Genomic DNA, 20,685 nt, shown 5'->3' with positions numbered 1-20,685 from the left:
TTCTCTGTTCACCCGGCTTTCACACCCTGGTCTCACTCCTCAGGCTCATCCTCCTTTCTGTGTTGCCCTCCTGGCTTGGTGTTCAGAACCCTTCTACCTGTCTGAGATCTCTGACCTTCACCTGTCCTTCTGTCCCCAGTCCCCTTGCCTGTCAGCTCCCCATCAATCCCCAGCTCAGACTCTTGGTCTCCACTGGCCTAGGCTCACCTGTCCCCAGGAGACCTCTTTCCTGGGGAGAGCTCCCAGCCGGGACTCCTCCTCTACCCCTCCCCCTGCCCTGCTCACCTTTAATTGAGATGCTAATGAGGCTTCTGCCGCTTCCATCCCTCACCGACGGGCGGCCCCTGGGCTGCCGCTGCACCTGTCAGGTGAGGGGGAGGAGAAGCTTGGCTGCCAGACTCAACTGGAAAGGAACCAGTCTCAGCCCAACCACGCCTGGGAGTGGGGAGCTGGAGGCAGCTCCGACCTCCTGAAGCCCTGCATTCAGTGGGGCAGCGAGGGAGGCAGGACAGGGCAGGAGGCCGGGCCAGGGACAAGAGGGCCAGCTGAGAAGGAAGGCACGGGAGGAAGAGGAAGAGAGGCAGGATCAGAGGAGCTGGCACAGGGAGAAGGGGCAGGCAAGAAAGCAGAGAGACGCCCAAAGAGGAGCAGACGACAGCAGACAGGAGGTGAGAGGCAGGAGCCAAGCCAGAGTTCTGCAGGAAGAGGGCCTGAGGGAGTCCGAGAACCAGGCAGGACCTGCCGTGGAGACAACAGGGAGGTGCCAGTGCGGAAAGCCAAAGGTGGCTTTATCTGGAGGAGAGAGGCCGCTCCAGGGAGGCCCAGCGCCAGCCCATTGGCCCGACTCTGCAGCAGGTCAGCTGGCTCCTGGAGAGGTGAGCAGGGTGGGGTGCGGCGGGGGCGGGGGGAGTAGGCTCAGGGTGGATGTGGGCATTGGCAAGGGCAGCTGCCCTCTGGTTCAAGGTGGTGATGGGGGAAGGCTTCCAGAGCCCCACTCTCAGTCTTGACCTTGACCCTGACCCTTGCCTCTCCAACCCACCTTAGGGCTCAATGAAGGGTGATGAGCTCAAGGCGCAAGGCCCTCTCCCTCCCCGGCCCCTCCCAGGGCCGCTGAAGGGGGACAAGTGTGAGCAGCCAGGGCTGGGCCCAGAGCCCCCCGCCCTCCAGCAGCACACAGAGGAGGAGGAGGCCCTGATTGAGTTCCACCGCTCCTACCGCGAGCTCTTCCAGTTCTTCTGCAACAACACCACCATCCACGGCGCCATCCGCCTCGTGTGCTCCAAGCACAACCGTATGAAGACGGCTTTCTGGGCTGTTCTCTGGCTCAGCACCTTCGGCATGATGTACTGGCAGTTTGCCCTGCTGTTTGGAGAGTACTTCAGTTACCCTGTCAGCCTCAACATCAACGTCAACTCTGACAAGCTCGTCTTCCCTGCTGTCACTGTCTGCACCCTCAACCCCTACAGGTCAGTCTGTTTGCACCACTTGCAGAGGGTGGCCAGAGGGACTGATGTGCTCACCTTTCGTCAGGCAGACCCTCGGCCACACCACACTCCTGCAGACCCCCCAGGGACTCCCTCGGGCACCACAGTGAGCCCTGGCATCTCTGCCCAGTGGAGCTGTCCTGTCTTGGGTGTTGCCTGACACAGAGAGTGGGGTTGGGCCAGCAATGCCCTCCCCACCATGTCCCTGTCCCTCACCCTCTGGCAAGTGGGGGGGAGCACTGGGGAGGTCAACACACTCACTACTTCCAAAAGGACAGGGTCTAGGGCAGCCTCATCCTCCTTGGAGCAAGAGGACAGCTGAGAACAGAGGCTCAGTGGGAGGGTGTAGGGCAGCTCGCCGAGGCCCTGGGTTCAATCCTGGGCTCAAGCACACAAGTCCGATGCAGAGGTGAAGCCAGGTGACGTGAGGAGACGCCCTGCAGGCAGTGAGGAGGGTGAGGAGGAGGGAGAGGGGAGGTGAGGTTGGGCTTCGTGCAGAAAGCAACATGGCAGGCGCTAGAGGTCAGGGCTCCAAAGCCAGCCTTGGGGTAGGGGTTACAGAGCCCGCAGGAGAATGGGGAGCTGTGCCCTAAAGACCCAGGCTACTTGGTGAAGGTGCTCCCTGCTGGGCTGCTCCGTTCACCTGCCCAGGTGCCTGACCTTTAAGGGCTTGGGTGTGTCTCACAGTTTTGGGTTTCAGCAGTGCTCTTTGCCAGTTTGGGTTGGGAGGCAGAGGGGGTGGTAACCTTGGCGAGGAGAGGAGGCAGGGCTGGGTGTTTGTGCAGACCTTTTATTTGCATTCACTCACTAGGCACCACACCTTGGGAACACTTGCATCCCCGGGCACAGTGCTAGGCACCAGGTAAAATGAATTTATTAATAATTCAACAGCCTTTATTGAGGGCCAGGTACTTTTCTAGGTATTGGGCAGAGAAGGCTAAAAGCAGGAGGAAGGCATATAAACCCGCAACAGCAGCCTACTGTGATAAGAATAATAAAAATGTGTGAGGCCTTTAATGAGTGTTTGTCTGAGCGTGAGTGTGAGTGAGTACACACAAGGGGAATGCGTGTGATTATGGGTGATTGGGATTGGTCACATGTTGGGGTGGAGGCCTCCTGATGTGTCATGGGCTAAGAAGGGCTGGGGAGTCCTGGAGAGGGAGCTGCCTCCCACACTGTGGAGGGCAGAGCCACTTACTAAGGAAGCTGCTGTAGGCACCGAACACTGTGAGGATTTTACAGCCGTCTCAGTGATTTTCACAAACTCTCCCAAGGCAAGAGCTAATAATATCCCTATTTTACATGAAGAAACTGAGGCAGAGAGAAACAAGTCCCCAGGTCACAGAGACAGTGACTGAACCGTGACTCACTCTGTTTGCCTGCTCCTGTAACTTGCTCTCTTTAATACCCGAGATGTGGAGCTGGGACTAGACGACTTCCCAGTGAGACGTTTTCACTGCTCATTAGAGGGCCGTCTGGGTGCCTCTTCCCCGGCCTCCTTTCCTTGTAGGCCCCCCACCCCTTCTGCATGCTGGAGGGTGGGGGCAGAGCAGGAAGGGGAGGGCCTGTCAGGGGAGGGACGTGGGCTGGGTAGCAGCACTCAATAAATATTTGTGGCTGTAAAGATGTAGAGATATGGAGAGGGCAGGGGTGAATCTGCTCATTTTCGAGGGCTCTGCTGGGTGCAGGGCCTTGGAAAGGCTAAGCTCAATCCCCTGGGGATGGAAACCATAGTCCCCGAGGACCCCAAGTTTGGAAAGAGGTATCCACTGCTGCAGGGCTTAGCAAAGAGAGTGTGTCAAAACAGGAGCAGGAGACTGTTCCCCTATCTGTGCTGGACCCATGCTGGGTGCTTTATGAACACAGCCTCATTTAACCCTGGCAAGTCTAAGGGGGAGGGCATTTGGTGTATTTCCATTTTTCAGCTGAGCACACTGAGTCTCTGCAAGGTGAAAATGAGCAAGGCCATACAGCTAATAATAAAACAATAACAGGTAAAGCACATATGCAGTATTTCTAAATGAATTTAAATCTGAATTAAATTATTTAATCCTCACAGCAGATGTTGGAGGTAGTACATTAGTATTTCCATTTTATAGATGAGAAAAGTGAGGCCCAGAGAGTTGTGTAAAATCACCCAAGTTCAGAAAGGGCTGAGCATATAACCCAGTGCTCTGTGAGTTCTATCCCCAGTGCTGTGCCTGATCTTAAAACTCTGTCTCTCCAACTAAGAGCCAGTGCACCGCAGGTTAGCAGCCAGGCACAGACCAAACATGTGTGACATCAAAGTCCTCCTCCCATTACATTTTCAGAGGAAGCCACAGAGGCGTCCAGGGTTGAGACCTCTGCTGCGACCAGGAGAGGGCTGGGCATAGGGGCCAGGACCCAGGCAGGGCTCCAGGGGAAGGGGAGAGGCCAGTGTGTGGACAGCGTACCACCCTGGATGTGAGTCACTGAGGCCGGGCAGAGGCAGGGAGCTGAGCGGCTCCTCCAGGGAGGAACAGGAGGATATAGGGATCAGTTAAGACAGAGGAAGTAGACTGGGGCAGAGTTCCACCCTGGGTGTCCAACTGGTGAGAGATGCAGCCAGGGCCAGGGATATAGCTCAGCGGCACAAGCACCTGCCTGGCGAGCTCAAGGTCCTGAGTTCACTTCCTGGTACCAAAAAAAAAAGAAAAAATCCTTGCTGGGGATATGGCTCAGTGGCACAAGCACCTGTCTGGCAAGCGCAAGATCCTGAGTTCGATTTCCGGTACCCGCCCCCCCCCAAAAAAAAGAGAAAAAGATGGCCCTAGTCCTGTAGATGTGGTGCATACCTGTAATCCCAACACTCTGGAAGGCTGAGACAGGAGGATCACAAGGTTGAACACAGCCTGGCAACTTAATGATTTAACAAGACCAGTCTCAAAATAAGAACTGAAAAGGGCTGGCGCGGTAGCTCAGCACAAATGCCTGGATTCGTCGACCCCAGGACTGCAGGGGGCTGGTGGTGGCCGGGAGAGATCCTGACTGCAGAGCTTGTGTGACTTTGTCGTCTCTAGGAAAGGGAACAAAGACTGCCAAGCTGTCCACCTAAGCACAGAAGTGTTAACAATCCAGTGGGAAGGGTCACCCACTGTGGGGCTGTTCTTTCTCGTCTTGACCCAAAGGAGCAGGACAGCCAGGCTGTCCTTAGAAAGTGGAGTCTGCAGGCATACTTTTCACCTAGGCTCTGGGAGGGATTCAGACTGCACCTGAGGAAGACCTTGGGACTCAGGAGCAGGGACAGTCAGGGACTCTTCTACTCTGAGACAGCGGAGTGGGGCTGGCAGAGGAGTGGGCAAGGAGAGAGGCAGCTTCCCGCAGAGAAGCCAGGGTGCCCTGTGCCCCACATGGTCGGAACCCAGGCCTGGCTCAGAGCCCAGACCGCCATGGGGATCTGTCCTCTTGTGCTGGGTCCTTCTGACCTCAGTGGTGGAGCTATAGTTTATCTCCCTGCGACTGCCACCTTCTGGCCCGGGTTCCATCTCTGTGAAGCCATCTGGAGATGTCACCCCTTCCTCAGCCAGCCGCTGTCAGTTCAAGTGCAGCTAGGACAGTGCTGCCACTGTGTAGTTCGCCACACACCCTCTGGAACTTCGATCCCCACATGGGCTTCTTAGGTAGTGAGGGCTGGCCCCGCAGAGCCAGAGGAGAAAACCGGAAGGCTTTGCAGGGGTTGCCCAGCTGGTGAGTGGAGTCAGAACTGGAGTCTGGGTCTTTAGTTCCAGTTCTGTTAAGACCACAAAGTCACATGGCGGACAGGTGACAGAGAGTGCTGCTGTGACTGCTTTGCTTGTTTTTCTCTGAGGAGAATAACAACAGTGACACTCAACACAGCAGTGACAGGTGCACAGGACCCACTCTGCCAGGTACTTTGTGCAGGCTTCTCATACATAGTAACTCATGTAGTCCTCAGAATGACCAAGGACACCAGTGCTATTACTTCTCCCATTTCACAGATGGTGAAAGAGAGACCCAAAGATGGTAAGTAACTTGTTGGAAGCCAACCAGCTCATTAGTGGCGAGGTTCAGGTATGAGCCCAGAAAGCTCGTTAGAACTTGATTACTCTAACTTTTCCAAAAATGAATGATTTCTAGACCTCTTACTACCCTCGCTGTCCATCATCTGAACAGCTGTTGACTTGTAAGCATGTTTTGGTCTTAAAATGTGGCCACAGCTAGGTGTGGTGGCACATACCTGTAATACTAGCACTTTGGGAGGCTGAGGCAGGAGGATCACCAGTTGGAGCCTAGCCTGGGCATCTTAGTGAGACCCTGTCTCAAAATAAAAAATAAAAAGAAAGAGCTAGGGATGTAGCTCAGTGTGAAGGCCCTGGGTGCAATAATCCCTGGTAGTAAGAAAAGAAAAAAGGTTGTGGTCAGGACTGACCTCCATGTATAGTCTGAGAGCTCAGAACCCACTCAAAGGGTGAGCGCTGAGCTCACAGGGAACAGGGGTGAGGGCCACTTGTAGGGCACTTGCTGTGAATACCTTATGGTGAGGCTGGACTCAGAGGGGACATGTGGGGTGGGAGGGCTCTACTGGGGCTCAGAGCTCCCTGGGAGACAAGACTGGAGGTGCAGAGGGGTGGGGAAGAACAGGGTGGGGCAGAGGGCCTGGAAAGGAAAGAGAAGCTTCTGGGTAGGCAGGAGGCTGGCACGTTTCCTATGTCCAGCTCCGTCGTATATGCTGCACTGTCAATGAGAGTGCACCCTTGGGGGCCCTGAGTGGGGAGGATGGGCACCTCGGCAAGTGTGACAGCATGGGGTAGGAGGGGAGGAGGAGACAGATAGAAGAGAGCAGGGGTGTCTGCCCCCACACCTCCCAGGCCCTGCACCCTGCTGGCCTACCTGACCTTTACAGAGAAGCGGGGCTGGAGGGGAGGTGCCCAGCAACAAGGACACCAGGTGCTACGGTCTGATCTTAAGTGAGTTGAAGCTGGAGGCAGCAATGAAAAAAGCAGGAGCCCCTGCAGTCCGACCAGCCTGTGTTCAAATCCTGGGTACTGCCTCACTGAGTGATCCTGGGAAGTTGCCTAGTGGCTGAGGCTCAGTTTCCTGGGCTGTGGATGGAGAGAGCAGTTTCTGCCTCATGGAGTTATTCAAGGATTTGCCCAGGCTGCAAGGCAGGGCTGCATACCAGGGCAGAAGGGATGAGAGCAGTGGTCGTGGCCTGGACAGGAGGTCAAGGCTAGATGGGCTGGGTGGTCTTGCTCAAGCCCTATGGCAGTGATTCTTCACTGTGGGCCGAACCAAGGCCTTCACACTGTGCTATATCTCCAGTCCTTTTTTTTATTGAAAAAGGGTCTCACTAATTTGCTAAACTGCTCAGGTTAGGCTCAAATTTGCAATAGTCCTGCCTCAGCATCCCAGGTTGCTGGGATTATAGGTGAGCCCATTATAGGCCTTCTTGATCCCTTCTTTCTAGCCCCTGGCCTCCTCAGGACAAGAGTCAAGTCTTTAGTGTATTTTGCTTTGTGATCAATTCTCCCAACTCACAGGCCCTGCCTCATGTTAGAGGAATTCCTAGTGTCAGGGATTTAGGGAAGGAAAGATTTCTTTGTCAAAAAGGGGGGAGGTGACCTAGGAGAGTGAGAGTCCTGTGTGGAGCCTGACCTCTTCAAGGGGCCTTGTCATGGCTAGGTGTTGTACTGGGTGTGTGCTTGTAAGGTCCTCCTGGAGGAGGCAGGAGCACTGCAGGGAAAGCCCAGCACAGTGATGCGGGCACAGGGGGGGAGCAACTAGGAGAGCAGAATGGCCAGAGCAGTGACAGCTTGGCGTTGGTGATGGACGAGAGGGAGGCATATGGGGTAGTGGAGGAGCACAGAGGGGAAAACGAGGTCCTCACAGAGAAGTTATGGCTTGTGCCTTGGAAATAATTTCAGCCAAGCTGGGCCACCTGGATACTTCCTGTGTGGCCTAGAGAAAGACACCCCACTTTCCTGGGCCTTGGGTCCCTGTCCATATCTTCCTTTGTGACTTGGAATATTTCCTCACTGAATTTCTCAAGAGCTTTGTGTGAGGGAAGCTCTAGCACTGTACCCAGTTCATAGACGAGGAGCTGAGGCTGGGATGCAGAAGGCTCTGTTACCCTACCCAGCCTTACATGGCTAGAGCGTGCAGCTGGGACACCAGGATCCACATCTGGCTGCTCTAGCTCTGGTGGACTTTCTGGGACAGGACAGAAGACAGTGTGCTGGCAGGAGCACCATCCTATCCATCTCCTCACTGTGCTGTCTTCTAATGGATGTTACAGTGGCACTGCCCTAGGGTTTAATTTGTACTTCCTTCAGGATTAATTATGTCGAGTAATTTTTCATGTAGTTAGTGGTCATTTTTTTTTTTTTCTTTTTGAGACAGGGCCTCCCTATGCAGTTCAGGCTGGCCTTGAGCTCACTTTGTAGCCCAGACTGGCCTTGAACTCATAAAGATCATCCTGTCCCAGCCTCCTGCATTCCAGGATTACAGGCTTGTGCCACCACACCTGGCCCATTAATCTTTTTGTCTTTTTATTGTAAGAGTTTTTTATGTATCAGGATAAGTTATTCCTTAGATAGTTCTCTTTTTTTCTTTTAATAATAGCTTAATTGAGATATAATTTATATATGATACAATTTACCCACTAAACATGTACAGTTCAATAGTCTTTATTATATTCAAGAATTGTGCAATTATGGTCACAATAAATTATACAACATTTTCATTACTCCAAAAGGAAGCTCCATATCCTGAAGTGGTGCTCACCTTTTCCTCCACCCCACTCATCCCATTTTGGGCAACCAGTAATGTGCTTTCTGTCTCTATAAGAGTTGTCTATTTGGAGGATTTCACATAAATTGAATCATACCATATGTGGTATTGTCTGTGAGTGGCTTCTTTCACTTACTTCTGCGAGTGTAATGGCTCAAAATTTTTCCATGCTGTAGCATGTACTGGTACTTAATTCCTCTTCTTTGTGGAATAATATTGGAGTGCACAGGTGGACCATGCTTTATTTATACTCGTATCAACTGAGGGATATTTGGGTTTTTTCTACATTGTGGCTATTACGAGCTCTACTATGAACATCTGTGCAGAATTTTTCTGTGTAGGCACATGTTCTTATTTCTCTTAGGAGTGGAAATGGTGGATTATATAGATTATAATTTCTCTTTTGAGAAACTTCCAGATTCTTTTCTCAAATGCTTGTATTATTTTTCTCTCCAGCAGTGCATGAAGACCAGAGAGATTTCATAAAAATGTAAATCTGTTCATAAGAGTGTCTACATCATAAAGTTGTTGTAGGATTCTTCATTAGATATTTTTCTTACAAGAAAATTTTGTCTACCTCAGTCATGCAGTTATATTCCATTTTCTAAAGCTTTTATGGTCACGAAATTTACATTTAGTACTATGGTCAATCCCGAATTAACTTTTGTGCCTAGAGTAAGGTGGAGGTTGAGGGTCATTTTTTTCCTATACTGTATCCAGTTGTTACAATACCAAGTTTTCTATTTGCCCTATTGAATTGAATCAGTGCTTTGGTCAAAAATTAAGTGGGCATGGTGGTGCATGCCTATAATCCCAGTACTTGGGAGACTGAGGTAGAAGGTTTGCTGTGAGTTCAAGACCACCCTGGACTACTACCGTGTAGTTCAAGCCCAGCCTAACTACACAGAAACCTTGTCTCAAAAAAAAAAAAAAAAAAAAAGATTAGTTGACCACATTATACATGTGAGCTTATTTTTGGACTCCTGCTCCCATTCATTGTTTATCTTTTCTAAGAACCACACTGTTTTGGTTACTATGGTTTTAGAGCAAATATTAGGGTCAGGTAGTAGAAGTTCTCTCTCTCTCTCTCTCTCCTTTCCTGTGGTACTGGATATTAAAACCAGGAAGTCCTGAGCTATAGACCCAGCCCTTTTTATTACTTTATTCTGAGACAGGGTCTTGTTCAGTTGTCCAAACTGGCTGTGAATTTGTGATCCTCTTGCCTCAGCCTCTTCAATGGTCAGGATTACAGGTGTGAGCCACTCTGCCTACCTCAGTTTTATTTTTTTTTTTAATGTGGTACTGGGGCTTGAACCCAGTACGTTCACATTGAGCCTTCTCCCCACCCCTCTTTAATCTTTTTAAATTTAAAATTTTTTTTTATGTTGAGACAGTGTTTTGGTTAAGTCACTAAGTTGTCCAGCTTGGGTTCCAACTTCGTATCCTTCCAGGGCTGGGACCACAGGTCTGTGCTGCAATGCCTGGCTTTTGCTTTTCTTTTCCAAATCTGTTTTGGCTATTGTATGCTCTTTGTATCTCCATATCAATCTTAGAACCAGCCTGTCAATTTCTTTAAACATGTCTGCTGGAAATTAGGCCTGGATTGTCAAATCTAATGACCAATTTGGGAAGCATCCTAACTATACTGAGCTTCTGATCTACAAACATCTGTAACTCCCCCCCCCCTTTTTTTTTTGGTTGTTGTTGTTTTGTTTTGTTTTTTGATTTCTTCAGCAGGGTTTTCAGTGCAGAGGTCTTGCACATCTTTTATTAGACTTATTGCTCGATATTGGATGTTATGCTATATAGCATAGGGGTTGTTTTGTGATTTCATTTTCCTTTTTTGTTGCTAGTTTTGCATATTGGTCTTGTGTCCTGAAATCTTGTTTATTAGGTCCAGATGTTTGTTTTGGTAGATTATAATCGTAAAGCCCAGTGATATGAACTTTCATCATGTGGATGGTAACAGGGCCAGGCCTGAGAAGAAGGAATGTGAGGATTTATTCAGAACAGTGTTTATAGTGCCTGGCCCCACCCGAAACTCATTAAAACTGGGTCTTTTCGGGAGCAAGGGGGGTAGCTGCGGCAGCCCGTATTTTCAGAATTCCTCTGGAAGGTTCTTAAAGTGCAGCTGAGAACCCTTGATTGCAAAGGTTACAGGCGGCAGACAGTGGCCCAAACGCCACCCTCCCTGAGGGTCAGGGCAGGACAACCCGCGAGTGGCCGCCCCCGCCCCCCGCGACAGAGCCGCGAGTTCCGGTTCCCCGCGGGCAGCGAGGGACGAGGACAGCGCCACCCACGGGCGGCCGGCCTTGCTCCGCCACGGCCCGGCTCCTGGAGCCCCCCCCCCCGTGTCCCCGCGGGGCCCCCTGCCCGTGCAGCGACCCCCCGCAGGATTCGCGGGGATCAACCGGCCTGCCCCGTTACACTGGGGAAACTGAGGTCCAGAGGGGCGAGGGTTTCGCTCGCGTGGTCCATGTGCCTCCCCCGCAACACGTTCCAGGTACAAGGAAATTAAAGAGCAGCTGAGGGAGCTGGACCGCATCACAGAGCAGACGCTCTTCGACCTGTACAAGTACAACGCCTCCAGCACCCTCCTGGCCGGTGCCCGCAGCCGGCGCAGCCTCGAGGAGACCCTGCCGCACCTGCTGCAGCGCATCCCGGTCCCGCCCGGGGCCCGCAGAGCGCGCAGCAGCGAGACCTCCAGCGTGCGGGACAACAACCCCAAGGTGGACCGGAAGGACTGGAAGATAGGCTTCCAGCTGGTAAGGCCCCGCCCACCGCCCGCCCCGCCCATCAGCCCTCCTCTCCCGACCCCCCTCCTCAGAATAGCGATGGAGGCAGGACCATGATTTGCGGGCAAATAAGTAGTTAAATCAATCAGTCAATCAATCACATCTGTCTGTGCGGCAGCACGGCTTGTGTTGGGTATTTTAGAAAATGTACTTTCTGAATTCCCAGTCCCCACTGGTGTGGCAGACGCTGGGGGTGGACCTTCCAGTATGATGATGTAAGGCCCCAACAGTTTAAAACAGACGCTAAGAGGACAGTGAAATGGCAGATTTAAAGGTATTTTAAAAATACAATATAGAGCTGGGCGTGGTGGCACAAGCCTGTTATCCCAGCAGTCGGGAGACTGAGGCAGGAGGATCACTGAAGCTTGAGGCCAGCCTGGGCTACATAGTAAGACCGGATCTCAAAAGTCGAAAGTTAAAAAATTTAAAAAATAATAAAAGGGAGAATGGGAGGAAATAGGAGGGGGAGGGAGACCTCTGTAGCGACAGTGGGCCGCACCTCCAGAATTCTGCTGTTGCCTACAAACCGCTCGATCCCTCATCTTCCCCCCTTCCCCAGGGAAATGGGGTGAATCCCGCCCCCCACCCCCGGCGCGGGGCTGTGTAAATGAACCGAAGCCCTTCGATGTTTGGCCTACTGCTCCCTCCGTACCTTGTTCTCCCATCCACTCTCTGGGGCGTTTCTGCTCCTCTCTCCTCCTGTTCTACCCCTCCTCCCTACGCTCCCGGCCCTCAGGGCTCCTGACCCCTCTTCTGTGACCTTGGCCCCCGGACCTGCTGACATCAGGCCTCTGTGTCCAGTGCAACCAGGACAAATCGGACTGCTTCTACCAGACCTCCTCGTCGGGGGTGGACGCGGTGCGTGAGTGGTACCGCTTCCACTACATCAACATTCTGGCTCGGCTGCCTGACACCTCGCCCTCGCTGGAGGAGGAGGCGCTGGGCAACTTCATTTTCACCTGCCGCTTCAACCAGGTCCCGTGCACCCAGGCGTGAGTCTGCCCCAAGATCCCCCGCAACTTCTGCTCTCTGCAGTGTCTGGGTACAGTGGCCTCCCTTGCTCTGGGAATTGAGGTCTGGCTTTGAGAAAGCAGGGCCGGGAGCCCGGGGCTTGGTCTTTCTGCGGCTTCTTCCTCTTTGGCTCCGAAGCTTATGCAGGCCTGGCAGGTGGTCCTGAGCTGAGGTAATTGGTCACTGTCTTCGCCCTGTGATGCTGAGGAGTGCACATCAGCTCCAGAAACTTTCTCTTTGAAAACAAAACACAAAAAGGAGATTCATTCAACATGTGTTTGACAAACATTTTTGACTCTCTGAACTATGTGTCAGACATTATTCTAGATATCGGGGATACATCAGAGGGAAAAAATACAGTCCTTGCCTTTAGTGCCTTTTACTCAAGCGATGCAGCTGGTGAGGGAGGCACCCACAGCTGGAGGACAGCAGCAGGGCCAAGGGCCACCTCCTCAGCCCCCACCACTCCCCGGTGTGCACACACTCTGCTCCTGTCTCTAGTCACTGTGTTTGTTTGAGGGCAGAAGCTGGCAGCTGGGAAGCAAGGCAGATCAGTCTGAGTCAGGCCGCAGCTGCCACCAGCCTCCCCACTGTCACCGCCCACCTGCAGTTCTCACTCTTTGCCTGCTGTGCTGCTGCTTTCCATGGTAGCAAGTCCATTGTCCATCTTGGCTCTGGCGCTCAGGTCACCTCTTCCTTTCTCTCCTGGGTTATGGCCACCATGCTCTTTCTCATTTAAGTCCTCCTTTGCCCTGTGGCCTCAGGAAATATCTTAGTCTGTTTTCTGTCGCTATAATTGGGTACCACAGGCTGAGTAATTCATAAAGAAAAGAAACTGATGTCTCACAGCATTGGAGTCTGGCAAGCCTGAGAGAGTGGTGCTGGCATGGATGAGGCCTCCTAGCACACCACCGTGGAAAACAGAAGGGCTGTGGACCTGCGTTTGTGCATTTGAAAGAGAAAGCAGGAAGCACAGGCTCAAGTGTAGAACAACCTTTCCCACAATAACGAGCGCTTCCTCCATAATGGCATGGAGCCATTGCGGAGACCTAGTCACCTCCTGCTAAGCGCTCCCCACATCAGGGATTCAGCTTCTGATGCATGAATTGGGACACACATCTGAGCCACAGTGCAGGAAGCTTTGTATTCACTATTCTTACTTTACTGTACTTCAACTATTCCAGTTAGGCCTGTTTAAAGTCTTTCCAGGGCATTTAGAATCAAGTTGAACCTCCTTAGTATGATGTTCTCACCCCTCTCCAAATCCTGCCCCCTCCTGCTGAGTGTGTATGTGTGTGTCTGGGCACGCAGCTCAAGCAGTTTAGACAGGTGCTCTACCACTGAGCTCCATCCCTGGCCCGTGTCTCTTCTTTAATAACTCTTTACTGCAATATAGCTCCCAGGCTATAGAAGTCTTCCTTTCAGTGTGTGCAGTTTACTGGTTTTCAATATATCCAAAGTTGTGCAACCATCACTACTGTCTAATTTTAGACCATTTTTCTCACCCCCAAAAGAAACCTGGTCTCTGTTAGCAGTTCTTTTTCATTTCTGCCCTTTCTCCAAGCCCTGGCAACTATTAATCTGCTTCCTGTCTCTCTGGATTCCCTACTGTGACATTTCATATAAAGGGACTTATACAATACAGGGTCTTTTGTGACTGACGGACATGTTTTCATGGTTCATTCATGCTTAGTATGCATCAGAACTTCATTTCTTTTTATGCTAAATAATGCTATATTGTGTAGCTATACCGTATTTTTTTATTCATCAGTTCTTCAGTTGGGTTGTTCCCACTCTTTGGTACTAGGGATGGAACCCAGAACTCCTGTATGCTAGGCAAGTGCTGTATCACTGAGCCACATCCCCAGCTCTCTTCCCACTTTTGTTTTGGGGGAGGGGTTTTTTTGGAGCCAGGATCTCACTATGTAGTCCAGGCTGGCCATGGACTCACTGTATAGCCCAGGTTGGCCTTGAACTGATGGCAGTCCTCCTGCCTCAGCCTCCCAAGTGCTGGTATTGTAAGTGTGGGCCACCATACCTAGCTTATTCCCACTTTTTACTATTGTGAATAAAGCTGATAAGAATATTCCTGGGCCGGTTTTTGTTTGGATATATGTTTTCATTTCTCCTACGATACACCTAGAAGTGGAATTGCTGGGCCCTATGGTAACTACATTTAACCTTTTGAGGAATGCTAGACTTTGCTGAATGGCTGCACTGACATTCCCAACACCATTGTCTGAGGGTTCTAAATTCTCCACATCCTCCATTGTTATCGTCTGTCTTTTTAAAATTTTAAATGTAGTCCTCCTAATCCTTATAAATTCATTATCAGATAGCTGTCAATTAGTGCTAATGCTGTTCTGAGTGTAATTTGATCCTTAGCACCCCTGTGAGGTACTTTTATTACCCTCATTTTACACATAAGACAGCTGAGGTATACAGAGACTAAGTCACTTATTTGTTCCCATTTCTGATCCTTGCTAGACCTAGGACTCAAATGCAAGAAGTTCTGTCCTGGAGTCTGTGCTCTTTTTTTTTGGTTTTTCTCCGGTACCGGGAACCGAACTCACAACCTTGCGCTTGCCAGGCAGGCGCTTTTGCCGCTGAGCTAAATCCCCAGCCCCTGGAGTCTGTGCTCTTAACGATCCTACTACACAGTTTCTCATAGGCCACTATATATTAATGTCCTTGATGTATATTTCTCTGTGTGTTTTTGTAAAATTTATATTTGATTTACATAAGTGATGTGCTATCTACATGATCCCACTGCTCCTTTTTTTTAAAGGAAACTAAACTCTGCATGTTTCCCATCTGTCCACATTGCTGCGTCGGTCTGCTGACGCACCTGCTGCACGCACGCCCTCCATAGCACAGCCACCGTGCTGCGCCCGTCCCCTCTCCCAGCCAGTGGACGCAGTGGCTCTTCAGGACCAGCCACTTCCATAGCCTCCTCCTCATCCCTTCTCTGCCTCCACTCCAAATGCAAATACCAAAATGTACCCCAGTATTTCATACCTCTGCCTCTGCTTATTAAGGCCAGGGGTATTCCAGATCATCTAGCTTCACGCTCCCCATTTTGCAAAGTAGTTTAGAAGTAACCATGTTTTCAAGACCATGCTACCAGAACCCCACTCCTGCTGTCTGGCCTACCCTCTCCCTCTGACTTCTCTTTATTCCTTCTCTGCCGCTCACAGGGAAACCCCCATCTCCACCTTCCCCTGCTTCCATGACCAGTGTGGAGATGGCGGGGTGGTAGGACATAGATCCCACTCTGCCCAAGTGAGCTCTTGCTGCACTCCTACACAGCCTCCAGGCTTTGAACCTGCCATCTGCTGTGAAGTTATGTTGCCGCAGCATTGCCTCTGTGGTTGCTTTCTCTTGATGAGTCCTCCACCTGTCGCAGATGGGCCCTGGCCATAGCAATCTGAGACATGCTGATGAATGAAGAGGCCTCTTGAGAACACTCAGCCTCCTTCTTGCCCTGGCTCTGTACTTCCTCCTCTCAGCAGTATGCTCACCATGGATCTCACTCTCGAACTGCTCCCCTCCCTTTCTCCACCCATCCATCCACTCACCCATCCACCCATCCATCTATCCACTCACCCACCCCCCCACCCACCTATCCACCCACCCATCCACCCGTCCAACCCCCATCAATCTATCTACCCACCCATCCATCTATCCACCCCCATCCACCCACCCACCCATCCATCCATCCATCCATCCATCCATCCAACCATCATTTATTGACTGCCTTCCATAGGAGGGAACCATGTAACTAACCCCAAGAAGATACCGAGATGAATGAGATGTGGCTGCTGTCCTCAAGGAGCTTGCAATCCAAGTGAGGAACTAAGACTTAGACATGAAAAGTTAGGGAATAGCAAGAGTCTTCCTAAGGCACCACAGCAACACAAGACTACTCACCAGGCAGCATGGATAAGACCAGTGAGGTCACATGGCCTGTGGGAGGAGCCTGGGCTGGCAGGTGGAGGACCTGGATCTGAATCCCAGGTCCATCATCACTGTCCATGTGACCTTGTGCCAGCTGGAGCCTGAGCTTCCTCTTGTGTGATGAGAGGAGAGGATGAGGCTTCCCCAGGCTGTTGTCTGGAGTGACAGAGTGATCACGGGTAAAGCTCGCAGCTGTGTCAGCAGGTGATTAAGAACAAATGGCTCCTGGAGGAGTTGAAAGGAATGGTTTCCTCTCTCCGTCATCTCTCTGCTCCCCTGACCACCTGTACCTTCCACTCTGACCCTGCTGCCTCTCTCTCTCTCCTGCCAAGGAACTACTCTCACTTCCACCACCCGATATATGGCAACTGCTACACTTTCAATAACAAGAATGACTCCAGCCTCTGGATGTCTTCCATGCCAGGGATCAACAACGGTGAGAAGTCCTGCTTCCGGGTTGCCACCCTCTGCCCCTACCCTTCCCACCACCCTAGCCACCCACTTTTACTCACCTTGGGCTCACATCCGGGAGTTGCCGCGTACTTTTGGGCCTCTCTGTTCTTTCCGAGGGCACTGTCTACTCCAGGCATAAGGAAAATCCTATCCCAGTCCTTCCTCCCCAGAGTCCAAGTCCTCCTGGCCCCGTGGAGCTTAGCAATCAGGCAGGGTGGGCTGGTGAGTTTTCATCCTCTCCTCTTCTCCCAGGCTCCCCCCACCCCAACTCTGCTCCCACTGTGCCCCCAGGTCTTTCCCTGACACTGCGCACGGAGCAGAATGACTACATCCCCCTGCTGTCCACGGTGACTGGGGCCAGGGTCACGGTGCATGGGCAGGATGAGCCAGCCTTTATGGATGACGGTGGCTTCAACTTGCGGCCCGGTGTGGAGACCTCCATCAGCATGCGGAAGGCAAGGACGCCAGTGGGGTGCGGGGAGTTGGGGGGGCAGGTGAGCAGAGATCATGGAGCAAGTGCAGGGAGGTCTTCAGGAGCAGAATGAGGAGCAAAGGGGCTGGCAGAGGGGCACTGGGAAGTACCTCTTCGGTGAGAAAGGCTGAGAGTGGGTGCTGGACATGCTTAGGGCCCCAGGGGGCGCTCTGAGCCCTGTCTAGAGTCTGTGTTGGGGAGATGGGCACTGGGGGTGCCTGCAGTGTTTGCCGAAGGTGAGGCAGATAGCAGGTGCTGGGGAACTAGAACCCAGGACTGAGGGAAGAAGACGGAGAAGCCAGGCTGGAGCCTGGGCTGCTTGCTCTGACCTCTCCCCTCTGACCGCTGTATGTGTGGGTCCCAGGAAGCCCTGGACAGACTTGGGGGCAATTATGGAGACTGCACCCAGAACGGTAGTGACGTTCCTGTCCAGAACCTGTACCCTTCCAAGTACACTCAGCAGGTGAGGCCGCCTTGTTCCTCTGGCCACCGGTGCCCAGGCCTGCGCTGGTGGCCCACGGGGGAGGGGAGCGGCTGGGGGGCCTCTGGGAAGCAGGACACAGGTGCAGCCTGGGGAGGGACAGGGCCAGGCCTCACCTTTCCTCTGTCCTCTTCCAGGTTTGCATCCACTCCTGCTTCCAGGAGAGCATGATTGAGAAGTGTGGCTGTGCCTACATCTTCTACCCGCGGCCCAAGGGTGTGGAGTTCTGCGACTACAGGAACCACAGTGCCTGGGGTGAGAGTGGCTGCACCCAGACCCCCTCTCCCCAGTCCTTTCTCCCGGGACACCTGCCTGGGGTTGCTGTGGCTCCTGCCTGCCCTGCCCACATCTCCTGCTCGCTCTTGCTTTCCAGCCCTAAGTCACCGCCTGTTTCCCTCTCATGTTCCACCTCCCTCCTCTACCTGTCCCTCCCTGTCAGTCTTTTTCTCCCTGGTTTGTACAGATTTGTCATAGACTCACTGTCCTTTGCCTGCAGCAAGAGGAAAGGCCCTCCACGCTGCCGGCTGAGGTTCAGCTTGTGTCCTGCAGAGCCTGGCTTTGCTGCTCGTCCTCCTGGGGGTGCTGGGCAGGCTGCTGGGACACTGGGTGGAGTTGAATGTGTCCCTGTAGGTCTTTCACAGTGTCTCTTAGGTGCATTTTAGATTGTACACACTGCATGCATTAGCCGCCCCAAGTATGTCATTTGGAAACCAAATGCACGTATTGGATTTGCTTTTTAATCTGGAGGAGAGCACAGTGAACAGGTTTGGGGAGGGCTGGCATGCCTCCTCACCCTGGCACAGGAGTAGATAAATCTCCTTTGCCCTGGTGCTGAGCTGTTCCACAGGGAGCTGCATGCTGGGAAGCTGAGACAGGATGCTCCCAACCAGAAACACAAGGTGCCCCCAGAGTTTGCATTCCAGGGGCCCAGGCCAAGGACCATCGCTGGAGGGGACATGGCACTGCAGTCACAGGGGCCCTTGGGGGAGTTGTCTCCTCCCTGAGTTTGGTGTCCACCTCTCTCTTTGCCTGTGTGGCTGACCTGCTTTCTTTCCTATCTGGGTTGGCTCCACATGGTCCCCTCCTTCTACCTGTTCTTTCTGGCGGTGGCCTCCTGGTTTCTCTCCCCAATCTCAGAGGATCAGAGTGCATCAGAACTGGAGAGGAGCTGGGTGTGGTGGCACACACCTGTAATCCCAGCACTTGGGAGGCTGAGGCAGGAGGATCGTTGCAAGTTCGAGACCAGCCTGGGCTACAAAGTGAGCTCAAGGCCAGCCTGAACTGCATAGTGAGACCCTGTCTCAAAGAGATGGAAAAAAAAAAAGAAAGAACTGGAGGGGAGCTGGGCATGGTGACCACATCTATCATCCCAGCTCTTTAAGAGGCTGAGGCAGGAGGATTGTGACTTTAAGGCCAGGATGGGCCACTTGGGAAGACCCTGTCTCAAAAGTAAAGTTGGAGGTAAAGCTCATGGTTGAATACTTGCCTAGCAAGCATGAGGCCCTGGGTTCAATCTCCAGCACTGGGAAAAAAAGAAGAAGAAGAGGAACTAGAGAGAAACTGAGAGGCCACGTGACTTCTCGGCTCTTCTCTTGGATGGGTAAACTGAGGCCTGGAGGGAGGGCATGAGGAGTCACACACTCCAGGTATGCAGAGCAGTGGGGGTGGGTGGCTCCTCTCTACTTGTCCCTGCCCCCAGTAATTACTTCTAAGTTGGGAGCTTGGTGACCTTGGGAGTGAAGATAGCAGTGTCAATCCCTGAGGAGTTGTGAGGGTGCAGGGTGGGGAAGGTGGACCTTGGTCTGACGCGCCTCCAGGGCTTGGCCCCCCGGGAAATGGCCCAGGTGCTCCCCAGCATCCTTCCCACCTTAAGGACAGGTCCCCAGCCCTGTAGATGGAGCACTTTGGGTGAGAAACAAAGGCCTTTGGACTCGGTGACTAAAAGCTGCAGTGATGATGAAATAATCCTATTAGAACTGGGCAAATCCCAGGGGAGGGAAACCCAGAGTTCCCTTCTCCTTCTCTTCCTCTTCATCCTCTTCTCCTCCTCCTCACCTTCCTCCTCCTCCTCCAGCTCTTCCAGGTCATCTTTCCCCTCCTTCTCCTCCTTTGGGCAATAATTGATTTATTGAGATAATTCATATCCCATACAATCCACTCATTTAGTGTATATAATTAATTTTAGTAGAATTATAATTTTTAGCTTTAGGTTTTTGGTGTAGTCCCAGGACTGTTCAGCCATCACCACAATCAGTTTCAGAGTATTTTTCATCAACACCCCCCAAAGAAATGTTGTACCCATTAACAATCTCTGAGCTTCCCACTCCTCACTGCCAGCCCCTGGGCAACCCCTGACCTTTCTGATTATATTGATCTCCCTGATCCGGATGTTTCATATATATGGGGTCTTATAGAAAGCCTTATGGGGTCTTCGTGACTGGTTCTTTCATTTAGTGTATTTCCAGGTTCATCTGTGTTGCAGGATGTAATGGTACTTCATTCCTTTCTTATGGCTGAGTAATATTCCATTGAGGATAACACTACACAGTTTTTGTTTACTCATTGGTTGTTAGACATTTGGGTTGCTTTTATTTTTTTGTTTTGTGAATAATGCTGCTGCATACAAGTTTTGTATGGACATACGTTTTTAGTTCTCTTGGGGAAGAATTACTGAGATCATATGGTAATTCTGTTCAACCTTTCTGAAGAGTTGCCAGATTGTTTCCCAAGGTGGCCGTAGCACTTTCCATTCCCAACAGCAGTAAATGAGGTTTCTGGTTTCTGCGTATCTTTGCTAGTCCTTGCTATGTTTGTTCTCTCCTTCTCTTTCTTTCTTTCTTTCTTATTTTATTTTATTTTATTTTGTCTTTTTGAGACAAAGTCTCTCTATGCAGTTCAAAGTGACCTTGAGCTCACTTTGTAGCCCAGGCTGGTCTCGAACTCACAATGATTCTCCTGCCTCAGCCTCCCAAGTGCTGGGATTACATCTTTTTTTTTTTTTTATTTTAAAGAGAGAAGAAAAACCAAAAATGATACAGAATTTCAAAGCAAGATGACAGGAAATTAACAATGGTTATTATATTGCATATTGTTATCTTCAAAGTAGTTGCTCAGATTACCAGATATAGGCATGCAAAATTGATCAAGCAATATAAGCACTAACTGTGCCTATCAATGAACTAGTAGAAATTAGTAGTATAATTATCTTAGATATCTTGTGTATATATATATTTTTTTCCCCAATTTTCCCTTCCTTCTTTT

The 20,685-nt window shown here is 51.4% G+C and overlaps 1 protein-coding gene across 2 annotated transcripts in view; it reads left to right on the top strand.

Annotated features, from left to right (window-relative positions):
- Positions 1-478: 478 nt before the first annotated feature.
- Scnn1a (sodium channel, non voltage gated 1 alpha subunit) overlaps positions 479-20,685 on the top strand; it is a 23,514-nt gene continuing 3,307 nt past the window's right edge. The window contains exons 1-8 of one of the 2 annotated variants that reach the window (XM_005378766.2): positions 479-875; positions 1,045-1,466; positions 10,759-11,020; positions 11,852-12,042; positions 16,351-16,454; positions 16,763-16,926; positions 17,308-17,406; positions 17,562-17,679. In XM_005378766.2, coding sequence (XP_005378823.1) covers positions 1,051-1,466; positions 10,759-11,020; positions 11,852-12,042; positions 16,351-16,454; positions 16,763-16,926; positions 17,308-17,406; positions 17,562-17,679 — 1,354 coding nt within the window. In that variant the 5' untranslated portion in view covers positions 479-875; positions 1,045-1,050. The remainder of the gene's footprint in view (positions 876-1,044; positions 1,467-10,758; positions 11,021-11,851; positions 12,043-16,350; positions 16,455-16,762; positions 16,927-17,307; positions 17,407-17,561; positions 17,680-20,685) is intronic. The other variant, XM_005378765.2, reaches the window with a different exon arrangement.

Source organism: Chinchilla lanigera, unplaced genomic scaffold (assembly GCF_000276665.1).
Source record: "Chinchilla lanigera isolate Chin_1 unplaced genomic scaffold, ChiLan1.0 scaffold00012, whole genome shotgun sequence".
In the NCBI taxonomy this organism is placed as follows: domain Eukaryota; kingdom Metazoa; phylum Chordata; class Mammalia; order Rodentia; family Chinchillidae; genus Chinchilla; species Chinchilla lanigera.
Note: the sequence above shows the minus strand (reverse complement) of the source record. Positions and strands in the feature narration are given on the sequence as shown.